Source organism: Sinocyclocheilus anshuiensis, unplaced genomic scaffold (assembly GCF_001515605.1).
Source record: "Sinocyclocheilus anshuiensis isolate Anshui unplaced genomic scaffold, SAMN03320099.WGS_v1.1 scaffold393, whole genome shotgun sequence".
Lineage (NCBI taxonomy): Eukaryota > Metazoa > Chordata > Actinopteri > Cypriniformes > Cyprinidae > Sinocyclocheilus > Sinocyclocheilus anshuiensis.
The window spans coordinates 848,471-860,970 of NW_015536501.1; the positions used below are offsets into that span (position 1 = coordinate 848,471).

The following is a 12,500-nucleotide window of genomic DNA, read 5'->3' on the forward strand; positions in this document are numbered from 1 at the left end:
ATATATAATTTTTTTTTTTTTGTGACAAATGTGAGTGATCTGGATATGTTTTAGTGAGATCCACCAGGCTGGCTCATTCGTGAACAGTTTTAAGTCCGTACCTAGCAGAAGCAAACCCTGTCCGTGATGTTTGTCCTTCAGCCAATCTCCCTCATACAGCTCCCCGTTCTCATACTGCATCTGTCCCCATCCACTCCTCTGATCTTCCTTCCACTGCCCCTCATAGAAAGCAGACGGACTGTAGAAATATGTCCCAGCACCCTTTGAGCGAAAGGCCGACAATTTATATGTGGAAACTATGGACCGTATGATGACAAACAGTGTGTGATACTTACTTCCTTCTTGTCATTTCGCCAAGAACCAATATAAACCCTCACATACTCTTTGGTTTGAGGGTCAGTCTTGCTCAGGGTTCCATAGCCTTCTCTCTTTCCACACCTCCAGTCCCCATCATAGATCATTCCTGTTTTCTTCCAAACCTGTGTCCCTTTTCCTTATCAGAGTAAAAGCTACGTTCAGGAGCATTTTGTTATTGGAGGGAAAATCATTCTGCCAAATCAAGCTCTTTTGCTAGTTTTGATTGCTTCTATTGTCCTCATTTGTAAGTCGCTTTGGATAAAAGCATCTGCTAAATGACTAAATGTAAATGTAATGTAAATGAAAAGCAGAGTTTCCTAGGAACACATAGTGTAATGTAATCTGCAGAACACATCTAAATAACAAAGTATATTAAATTAAGGCTTGTCTATTAAAACTGCCAGGCTTCTTACTGTGATCCTCAAGGCCTGTAATGTTTAAAACATGCCATTAAATATTCAATCCATTAAATATTACCATGTTTCTTATTATCCATCCACTCGCCTGTGTATTGATCTCCATTGACAGAATACACAGTGTGATGCGGCCCACATTTTTGGGCTTTTTTGTCCCAGAGTTTTACAGGTGGTTCTGTAGTCTGGGGTCTCTTCAAGAAGGGCATACTGCACATAAAATATGATTATTATCATTAAAATATTAGTATCTGCCACTATAGTACTTTTTGTAGCACTTAAAAAAATGTAAATACATACAATAACAGATGAATATGGTAATCATAAAGTAGGCCTACTTAGATCTTACCTGTGACCACATTCACCATCCAAAACACTTAATTATATAATACAAAAATTATATTTAAACTTTAAACTGGTCGATCTCGACTGACCTGTCAAAAGAATTCGTGTACGGTAACCTAGCAACAAGCCTTGACTAATATTTATGTTCGCTGACGCTCCCGGTCATTAGGTGGCGACGTCATCATCGGAATCTTATGCTGGCCTGTGATTGGTGGACTGGTGAAGAAGCGGAGCTTATATAAATTGCTAGCGCGCCAACTAGCGGCAGTGTGCGGCAGTGCAGCGCCAGCGCAGACGAGTACAATGTCACTGGAGAGATGTCAAAGTGAATGGACAGAAATAGAGCAAGAATATCAGCAATTACAGGTTTGAACTGAACGGATGTGTGTTATATTTGTGCTCCGATAGCCTAAAGATGAATCTTGTGTTAGTTAGGAAGCAAATGCGTCTCTTTTGGATGTTTGTGACGCGGCTAACAGGCTTTAGCCTCTCATCAGATGAACTGATTTTCTTTTGTTACTGTAACGTTACATCTTTATTTAACCAGTATCAGTTCTCTAAAAACATATTTAAATGAATAAATATATCCGTGTATATATTTTATTCTTTAAATAAATAAGGTGTTAGTTTCACGAATTTAACTGGTTAAACCAGGTTCGATGTTAACCAAGAGTTGTTGCATAACTGTAAAAATTATCGTATGATCGATTCGTGATAGACCGGGTTAGATTACAGGAGGGTGAAGCTCTAGACAGTGAAGTTCATGAAGTTCCTGGGGTTTGAATACTACATAAAGTACCTTTTAGGCCAAGGTATAAAGGTAATACTATGGGGGTTTTGTTGTTGTTGTTTTTGGATATATACCATGGTAGTACCCTGGTATTTATTTTAATTACCCTGGTGTACCATGTAAAAACCTTGAGCAAAAATATTCAGTACTATGGTACAAATCAAAGAACTATAGTTTTATAGTTATATATTAATACCATTAAATATTATATATTAAAACCACTTGAAACCGCATCATATGACCCCTTTAAAAATCAGCGGTCATGTCTTACCAGGCCTGGTTAGAGTTGGTATAAAGGATTGGCCCGTGTTTATTGCCCTTCTCATGTTCAAAATACCTCATTCTTAAAATGGAGCATCCAGAGGATGGATGTGCCCATTGAAAGGTCATTCATGCATGTATTGGGAAACGATTCTGATTTTATTTTGACTTCCAGTGTGTTTTGTATTTTAGGAAACGCACAAAGTCTACAGACAGAAGCTGGAGGAGCTGACAAACCTGCAGGCGATATGCAGCAGTGCCATAAGCAAACAAAGAAAAGGCCTGAAAGACCTCAAGCATAGTCTTCATAAGTAAGAGCCGAGTTTCAGATGTTGCTAAAGATCTTGAGCAATACGTTCACGATGACGGAAACGGATCCTTTTTCTCTTCTGATGCAAACAGGTGTACGAAAACTTGCAATGAAAAAGAAACGGAGGTGATAAATGACCTGAAGGTTCAAATTAAAGAAAGGCAAAATGTATTTTTTGACATGGAGTCCTATTTGCCAAAGAAAAACGGGTGAGTTTTAGTTCTTCATTTCGATATGTATAATACCACAGTTGTGTGGTTTGGTTTTGAGGCTTTTCTACTATCTTAAAACTGTTGTCTTCTCTTTTCAGACTGTACCTAAATTTGGTCCTTGGAAATGTCAATGTCACACTCCTCAGCAACCAAGCCAAGTGAGTCAGATGTGAACATGTCCGTTGAATGGAGAGAGATTTACCAATACAAAATTGCTGATTTTGTGTTTTCCAAAACAGGTTTGCATACAAAGATGAATATGAGAAGTTCAAACTTTATATGACTATAATACTAATGTTCGGTGCTGTCACCTGCCTCTTCCTTTTCAACTACCGGTAAGACGAGAGATCTCAGTAATTAATGTTATTAATGTAGAAAATTGTGCTGTTGGAGTCTAACATGCAGATGTCACGTTCACAGGGTTACAGATGAAATCTTCAACTTTTTATTGGTGTGGTATTATTGCACATTGACAATAAGAGAGAGTATCCTCATGAGCAATGGGTCACGGTGAGTTCACTTTAAAATACATTTGGTCAATGCTGTGGTTAACTGTGGTGCTAGTGGGAGATTCAGGTTCAAATCTCTCTTCCCAGTATTTTCCTGTCCTTTCTCTATTCTATCAATAAACAATCTGTTTTGAGACAAAATGCCTAAAATAAACCAAAGTAAAATTAACTTTGGTTGTACTATTTTGTTTGGTTGGTTGTAGTGTTTTATTTGTTTTTTGTTTATTTATTTGGCCACAGTACTTTGTTTATTTTTTGTCTATTCATTTGTTTGGTTGTAGTATTTTGCTTGTTTGTTTTTATTTCACTTTTGTTTATTTTGTTGTTGAATTTGTTTCTGTTTGTTTTGTTTTTATTTATTTGGTTGTGGAATTTTGTTTGTTTGTGTATTTATTTGGTTGTAACATTTTTATTTCTTTGACTGTTTATTTATTTGATTCTATTCTCTTGTTTGTTTGCACTTACTTATTTGGTTGTAGCACTTTGTTTGATTTTCTGTTTATTTATTTGGTTGTTGTATTTGTATGTTTGGCTGTGATATTTTTTTGGGGGTTGTTTTTTTTTATTTTGTTGTAATATTTTCTGTTCATTTATTTATTGCATTATGAGGAATGGTTATGATTTACCTTTTATTTATTATTTCGTTCTAGAATTAAAGGCTGGTGGGTGTCACATCACTACGTCTCAACCTTTTTATCAGGTGTTATGTTGACATGGTAAGTGTTTCAGGCCACATATTATGTAATTGAATAATTTTTCCCATCACCAGCGTGTTTCATCACCACTCTCCGTTTCTGTCTTTTAAGGCCAGAAGGTCAAATGTATCAGATGTTCAGAAGTCAGTTCCTGGCTTTCTCCATCTATCAGAGTGAGTATAATCTACTAGCTGCTCAGTGTGGTTTGTGTCTTTTGTTTGTTGTTATATTGTTTAATGCTTCTCTGGCAGGTTGTGTGCAGTTTCTTCAGTATTATTATCAGAGCGGCTGCTTGTATCGGATACGGGCTCTGGGGGAAAGAAACCAGCTGGACCTGACAGTGGGTAAGCATTGTGACCGATTTGAATCATGGGAGAAATGTTGACCTGGATGATGTCAACGTTTCACCCTGCAGATGTTACATGTTTGGATATTTGGCCTGAAGTCAGAGCCCAGACTAACCCCTCATGTTACTCTTACAGAGGGCTTTCAATCATGGATGTGGAGGGGGCTTACATTTCTCCTTCCGTTTCTATTCTTTGGCCATGTGAGTATCAGTGTTTAAGTGTTGCCTTTTTATTCAACTTTACAGTCACCTTAAAAATAAGTTGTCTGAAAGGTTTCATGCATTTTACAGTGTGACATCTATGAAGATCATAACATGTAAATGTGAGGGTTTTAAACGGAATGTTAAAAAACATTTTAAAAAATGTACTGACCCTAAACATTTGAACAGTAGCATATATTGATTCAGTTGACAGTCATATAAGATAAATGTGTTGGTTTTCTCTCCTCTGGTCAGTTTTGGCAGCTGTACAATGCTGTGACTCTTTTTAAGCTATCTGCCCGTGATGACTGCAAGGAATGGCAGGTAAAGAGAGTGACTGAAGCTGCCAAACATCACTATTATTGCTTAAATCCCCAAGTATTAATCTTTTGCACATTGCTCATCCTGTACTGTTATTAATTTTGCCAGTATTGCAGATCGAATTTGCATTTAAATATTTAATTTTTCAGGTGTTCATGTTGGCCTTGACATTTCTCGTCCTGTTCTTGGGAAATTTCCTCACTACTTTAAAAGTGGTCCACCAGAAGCTCCAGAAAAACAAAGAAAAGGTCAAAAATAACTGATGAGACGCCAACTGGAAGATTTCATACGCCCCGTGGCCAGTGAAGAACTCACAGAACTGAACTTCAGAGCGCACAAAACTGTTTCGTCTGTAGGAGTCGCGTCCCACGAGCTGTTTGGAGAGGGTTGGAGGTAGATGTTGACGTCTCCCCAAACTCGTTCCAGCAGTGAAAATCAAGATTTCGTGTCACGTTGCCCTATTGTCCGCCATGTTGTTTTTGCTCTTATTTATGCAATCACAGCAGTTAGAGGGTAACGTTTAGGGTAGAAACCACTGAAAACCTTCAGACACTGTATACTCAATAAGCGAGGAGACTTCAATTCACTTGTTTTGTTCCTGTGCATGGATCTGTTTACAATAAGCCACATTTAAACTTTATGCAACGCAGCAGGAAGGCTGTAGAACTGCAGGTGCTCAGCTCACTGCAGCATCTCAAAGGGATTTGTTATGGGTTTTTTTTTAAGAAGCTGGATAGTGATTAAAGTACTTGTTCTCATACAAAGCATTTTAGCTGAAGCATATGTAACATATTTGTGGGAAAGCATTGAAACAATGCAACTCTAAGGGAAAGGTGTGTTCTGCAAGTCGTGGCTTGTTAGTACTGTTGAGCAAGGCCAAATTCTTGAATTAAAGGAATAGTTCATCCAAACATCTAAATTGAATTTTAAATTTGCTCATCCTCAGACCATCCCAAGATATAGATGAGTGTTTCTTCAGAACAGATTTGGAGAAAGTTCACATTACATCACTTGCACACCAATGGATACTATGCAGTGAATGGGTGCCATCAGATTGAGAGCCCAAACAGCTGATAAAAACATCACAAGTAATCCACACCACTCCAGTCCATCAATTAACAATTAATTAATTATCCATCATATTGCTTTCTGCAGTGAAAAGGTTGCTTCGTCTGAATCAGGAGAGAAATAAGCACGGATCAAACACTGTTTACAAGTGAAAACAGTCTAAAACCTGGATGGACTTTTTACTTAAGGGAGGAAGCATTATTATGGGCTCGTATTTTGACCAGAAGAGACTGTTTAAAGTTAAAACATCTTAATGATGGATTTGTTTCTTACAAACATGCAGCTTTTTGTTTCACAAGACATTAATTGGTGGACTGATTACTTACGGATTATTGTGATGTTTTTATCAACTGTTCTGACGGCACCCATTCACTACAGAGGATCAAATGGGTGTCCAAGTGATGTAATGCTCAATTTCTCCAAATCCGTTCCGATGAAGAAACAAACTCAAATACATCTTCATTTTTGGGTCACATGATATTCCCTGACACCTTGAAAACTGGATTTGTATTATTAATGATGGCAATAAAGCTCCGATAACACTTCATAGTACATAAGGAGCATCCCTTTTCTCTTGCCTTGTTATTTTCATGTGTTTGGTAGTTGTATTCAAAGGCATAGACATGTAACTGTAAGAATAACAGAAAGTCAGAATAACAGAAATGCTGAACTATGTCTTGCATAATGTGAATGAATGCTGTTATAATTACATCTACTGTAATAGGACGAACCAGTATGTGTGTTCTGCGTTACTTTTGAATGTGTCAAAGAAAAAAACGTTTTGTTTGTTAAAGCAAAGTTTTTCATCGTTTACCATCAGGGAGTTTGCAGACAAGACCTTTTTCCTATGTGATATTACAGAGACAGGTCACTACAGAAGTTGCATTTGGTTACAGAACGATTTGTTTGCCTTAATGCTCTTCTTTGCCTGTTCACACCTGGTTTAGTTTAGCCTAGAACCCAAGTGTTACAAGTTATTTGTAATTTCATGGGCTCAGTGAACTGTACCTGAAGCGTAAAGCTGTAATTAAAGGGATTTCTCATGTTGGGAAATGCTTTATTGCACAATTAACCACTGCGTAAATCATGCGTAACAGTTGTCACAATTCACAATGTGATTTCGTCAGTGTTTTGTGTTGAACGAAATAACTGCACTTTTTGCTTGAACGTGAAATAAGCCTTTAGACTGGAGGAAAAGGAGGTTTCCAAAGGGCCGATTAGATATTAAGCTGGATTTCTATTCACCTTCTGTTGCTATAGAGCAAATAAATTCAATCTGATGCAATCTGTGTGGCCTCGTGTGAAAATGTATTACTTAAGTCTTCACCGGCAGAGGGCGCAAGAGTGAAGCATGTGCTTCTACATGGTGGGTGAAATAAAGGTACTATAAGCGATTTTTATTTATTATTTACTCGTTAAACCACCATCAAATGAAATGTTCTACCTTTTTATTAGAGCATAGCCTAGTATGTTCCTGCTACCTGACAAATAATACTGAAATGTATGAGCACAAAACCAGTCATATGTAGCACGGGTATATTTGTAGCAATAGCCAACAATACATTGTATGGGACAAAATGATCGATTTTTCTTTTATGCCAAAAATCATTAGGATGTTAGGTAAAGATCTGGAACACAATATATAAAACAATAAATTATGTATAATTATATATTATAATTATAAATAATTGATGTCAATAAAATAATTGACTAACAGTGCAGAGTAGCTTCAATGAAATTATCAGTAAATAATACTGATGATATTTTCATGCTGAAGTAACATTTCATTCTTAGCTTCGTAGCCGTGACAGCAGTATTTGGAGGCTTCCGTTACAGCAGTCGCATCCTGCTAAGCAGGAGTTTTTGCGCTAACCACAAGATCACTCTTGTATTCTGACCAAGTTTGTTTTGCAAAGAAGCAGAGATGTTCACTCATATGTCTGCCTAATATCTGAAAACTGCATCACGCAAAATTAAAGTATGTGTGCCGATGTATAACGAATATGCATCTGTAAAAAGAGGTACAGAATTTTACTACTGACATTTAAATGCACTTAAATGCATATATGCACAATATTTGTCTTAAAATATCACGGGTTTATTTGTACAATAATGGTTTTCAAATGATTCAACACTTCCTGGCATCTATGCGAGATCTGAAAAAGTTAGAGATACAATCCCAGTACTGAAAGAAACAAAAGTGAAATTCCAGTTAAAATGTTGTAAATGGTGGTGGTCTACACATAGACTCATATTTCTACAACTCTCCAGGATTATTTGTACACCATAGGCCTATTTTTTTGTTCAGAAAGCTTTAAAGACTCACAAAATACTGTAACTCAAAGTTTAAAAACTGCAACTATTGTGTAAGTCGATAACATGCATTGCACAACAGAAACATGTTACACCCAGTGTACTTCAGTTAGGTGTGCATTACCATTATAAACAACACAGATTGTAACCAAATTTAAGATGTGACCATGTGATATATGTATAGTCATCCCTGAGACATCAGCAGCAGGTTGTCCATCTCCTATTGGATCCACAATCATGGCAGACCAAATTCCATCAAGTCATCTCAGTAACACCAGCAGAAAGATGTGGCGTGGACCCTTACAGACTTATCACACACACACACACACACACACACACACACACACACACACACACACACACACACACACACACACACAAACGACCTCTGTCAAACAGTTAAGCCTTGCTTGGTGGACAGATTGTGAGAAAACGCACACCACATGTCCTGAAGAATATTCCTTTGAGAAGGCTTAAACAATTGTGAGAAGCTTTGCAGATGTTTCCGGAATGTTTACAGAATATCCTAGCTCATATATACAAAACTTGAACAAGTGTGTTCTTCTGGCAGTGGTCACAGAATGGTGCAGCGTTTCTTCTTCTTGCAGCGATGTCTTGCTTTAGCCCTGGCTGCTAGCGCTCGCTTGGTTGCCTCTCTGAAAATGTCCTCTACGTTTTCTCTATATTTAGCCGAACACTCCAGGTATATCTCAGCGTTCATTTGTTTCTGGATCTGTTCACCCTAAGAAAGAGATATGAAGGTTGGTTATTCAGTTAACATATCTCTATCTGTGTACACACACACGCACACACAATAAATAAATATATATATACACATATCTACACATACGTGTATACACATATCTACACATACGTGTATATACATATCTACACATACATATATATACATATATACATACATACACAAACACACGCACGCACACACACACACACACACACACACACACACATACACATGTATATATGTTAATGAATATATTAATATATATGAATGAAATTAATACGTTTATTCAGCAGGGATGCATTAATCAAAAGTGACAGTAAAGACAATGTTACAAAGAACAAAGATTTATATTTGAAATAAATGCTGTTCTGTTGAACTTTCTCAAAAAATATAACATGGTTTCCACAAAAATATTAAGCAGCACAACTGTATATTAATTATATTACTGTATATTGAGTATATTAAATATACAGTATATATTAAATGTATTATGAACTTTCTGGGGAAAAAGTATCACGATTTCCATAAAAATATTAAGCAGCACAACTGTTTTCACATTACTTAACAAATGTAACCCAAAAAGTTTGTGATGTTCTTTATTTTGTAAATCACTTTGGATAAGAATGTGTGTTAAATGAATAAATATAAATGTAAAGCCAACCTGGAGGTAGGTGATGGGCGCCAGATCTAAAGCTTTGAGCTTCCTCATCTTCTCTTTGTCCTTTCGCAGGTCTGTCTTGCACCCTATTAAGACAATAGGGACGTCACGGCAGAAATGACGGACCTCTGGGTACCACTGTAGGGGAACAGGGAAAAAATGTTTGAAACTGAACTTCTTCTTTTATATAAATACATTTTCTGGTCTTCCTTAATGCCGTAATGGTGTACTGTATCTATCTTTAGGCCATGAATGAACAGTCCCTTTGCTGTGCCTTTATTTAAACAGGGCTCGGCACATTCCTCTGAACTGACACGACAGGAAGCTTCCAGAAATACTGTTTGTTTTCAGAGGTGGCCCATCTGTAATCATCTACTGTTCAGGTCAAAGTTGATCAGCTCACAGTTGCCAGCAAACAAAGTTAAAACAGACTTTCACCTGAAAAACACTACAGTTTCATTCTCAACTGAAGGCAAATCACCTTTATCGTGACATTGTCGAACGACGTCGGATTGGTCACATCGTAGCAGATGAGAACAAGGTTTACTTCTTGATACGACAGAGGCCTCAAGCGATCATAGTCTTCCTGGCCTGGCAGTAAACAGATTAGAAGGAAATGACGTCATTATATCACACACTGATACCTGAAAACAATGCTGCATTATGTGGAGCGTTTCTATGGCGATGCTTCTAAACAAGTCAGAGGCGGAGACCGCTGACCATATACAGCATCTTCCTGTATGTCGTGTTTTATGAACAAAGTATTTTGACGAAAAACCGAGATGTGGTAGAAAACCACATCCTGGCTTCAACATCCTGTTCCTGAGACGCAGAGAAGGTCCAGGCAGCAGTTTGGGTCTGATAAGCAGCTCGATTACTGAAGATGCAGTTCAATTTAGACAAGAAAAAAAAGCATTTAGAAGAATTTATCATGGAGAAATGTCAGGGGTTCACCGAGGTCAGTAAATGAATAAGAGATGATTAGATCGATACAAGAATGTGCAACATTCCAAATAAGGTATAAAATGTCTGATGATCAGTGTGATTAAGAAAAATTAAACTTGGCAATACATTCACCGTAAAAATAGCCTAAAAATATAAAAATATATCCTGTAGTTCCTAAATGTACAGTTCTGAAATGTTTGAATACTGAACCCGTTTTCAATCAATTTGGTGCTTCAAAAACATTTTCTTTTATGTAATAATATCTTTAGATATGCACATTTGACAAAAATACATTACTGTTCAAAAGTTTGGAGTTAAAAAAAAAGTACTGTATGGTCACCAAATCTGCATTTATTTAAGAAAAATACAGTAAAAACAGTAACATTTTGAAATATTATTATGATTTAAAATAACTTTTCTATTTGAATATATTTTGAAATGTAATTGATTCATGTGATGCAAAGCTGAATTTTCAGCATCATTACTCCATAGTCAGTGTCACATGATCAGCTATCAAATCAGATAAAAACAAATGGTCACTTAATATTTATGTGGTAACCAAAATACTATGTTTTCAGGAGTTTTGATGAATAGAAAATTCAAAAGAACAACATTTATTTGAAACTGATTTTTTTTTAATAACATAACAGATGTCTTTTAACGTCACTTTTGATCCATTTAATACATCCTTGCTGAATAAAAACTCAACTCCATCCAAAAAAAAAAAAAAATTAAAGAAAAAAAGAAAAAAAAATTAGATAATGATCAAAGTGTGCATGCGGCCTGACCTCAGGGATGACAGCTATGAAAACTATTACTAATGGCCTCACACCCATTTCACTCAACATTCCTGCCTAAATATTTCATCAATGAAGTGTGTCATTGAAGAGAATGGGGCGTTTGGAATCTGAGGTGTGTCTGGCGTCTGTAGACACTTACCTGCCGTATCATACAGATTCAGCTGAATGTCTTTCCCTCCATAGGATACAGTGGTGACATATTTGTCAAACACAGACGGAGCATATTTCTGTTGAACATCAATATAAAATTAGACAAATACAGGCGTATAATTGATGACAGTGCATAAAAAGTTCATGTTTCTTCTATACAAGACACATTTGAAGTACATTTAAGGCGTAGGCAGAAACCAAAATTGCTGTCTGGAAGTGGAAAAACTTGCTGGGGATGTTGTGCAAATGACTGTTATACATTTTGCAACATTTCCTTCTCTTGAAAATGGTTATTTCTGTAACGGTCTTCACAACTGAAGTAAATCTGGTTTACTCACACACACAACAAAGTTGAAAACTGTCAAGTCAAGCACATGAATTTGTACTTTGCCAACATAAAATTGTCATTTTGAGCTTAATCGTCATCTAAAAGCTTACCTCTGGAAAATCTCCTTTGGCGTACACCATAAGCAGAGATGTTTTCCCACAACCCCCGTCTCCGACGATCACAATTTTGAGAGAATCAGTTTGAGTGCCATTGCCGGCTACAGTGCCGTTCTGTGTCATGTCCACACCGGCCGAGTCAGTTCCTCCAACAGGTGCCCAAGTGCACAGAAGTGTCAGGTGAATTCATTGGTGAGTATAACGTGAGACTAACTCTGCCAGGTAAGCATGCTGCTATCCGGTCTCAACTTCCTCCTCCTTTCGCCCGTTTTCTTTTCAAACCATGTGACTGTGTTTTCAAGAACCCCAGCAGATCAGAGCGTGCGACTGTAATTGAGGCTGTTAAACATGTGTGCCTGTCTACACATGGTCTGCACCATCACTAGGCGGGGTACATGAAGGCACTCCCTCCAGCCGGTCAGGATAGTTTACTTCCTAAATACATGTTCATTGAGACAGTCCTTTGAAAATCTTCTCACATTTCTCACATTCTCCTGTCTACAGAGGGTGGAGCGGGACAGGATGTTGCTCTGAATGGTGTGCTTAGGATGATATACAAAAAACATCAATGCAGTGATTATATTAGTGAATTATATAAGAGTGTGACTTTGTTACTA

The 12,500-nt window shown here is 37.1% G+C and overlaps 3 protein-coding genes across 4 annotated transcripts in view; 1 reads left to right on the forward strand and 2 right to left on the reverse strand.

The window, feature by feature from the left end:
• morn3 (MORN repeat containing 3) overlaps positions 1–979 on the reverse strand; it is a 3,600-nt gene extending 2,621 nt beyond the window's left edge. The window contains exons 1-3 of the mRNA XM_016487043.1: positions 835–979; positions 336–493; positions 102–261 (exon numbers count right to left, since the gene is read on the reverse strand). Of these exons, the coding sequence (XP_016342529.1) occupies positions 102–261; positions 336–493; positions 835–979 (463 nt within the window). The remainder of the gene's footprint in view (positions 1–101; positions 262–335; positions 494–834) is intronic.
• A 388-nt stretch (positions 980–1,367) lies between these two features.
• Positions 1,368–5,711, forward strand: tmem120b (transmembrane protein 120B). Its single transcript, XM_016487098.1, has 12 exons — positions 1,368–1,481; positions 2,359–2,477; positions 2,569–2,685; positions 2,787–2,846; positions 2,928–3,023; positions 3,109–3,198; positions 3,848–3,913; positions 4,004–4,065; positions 4,144–4,236; positions 4,375–4,439; positions 4,695–4,763; positions 4,910–5,711. Exons 1-12 carry the CDS (start codon positions 1,419–1,421, stop codon positions 5,021–5,023), a joined length of 1,014 nt encoding a protein of 337 aa, XP_016342584.1. The 5' UTR covers positions 1,368–1,418; the 3' UTR covers positions 5,024–5,711.
• Positions 5,712–8,472: 2,761 nt separating this feature from the next.
• Positions 8,473–12,500, reverse strand: part of rhof (ras homolog family member F) — an 11,536-nt gene continuing 7,508 nt past the window's right edge. Inside the window, exons 2-6 of one of the 2 annotated variants that reach the window (XM_016487122.1) lie at positions 11,878–12,425; positions 11,429–11,516; positions 10,026–10,135; positions 9,548–9,682; positions 8,473–8,883 (exon numbers count right to left, since the gene is read on the reverse strand). In XM_016487122.1, the coding sequence (XP_016342608.1) occupies positions 8,716–8,883; positions 9,548–9,682; positions 10,026–10,135; positions 11,429–11,516; positions 11,878–12,006 (630 nt within the window). In that variant the 5' untranslated portion in view covers positions 12,007–12,425 and the 3' untranslated portion in view covers positions 8,473–8,715. Of the gene's footprint in view, positions 8,884–9,547; positions 9,683–10,025; positions 10,136–11,428; positions 11,517–11,877 lie in introns of both variants that reach the window. The other variant, XM_016487128.1, reaches the window with a different exon arrangement.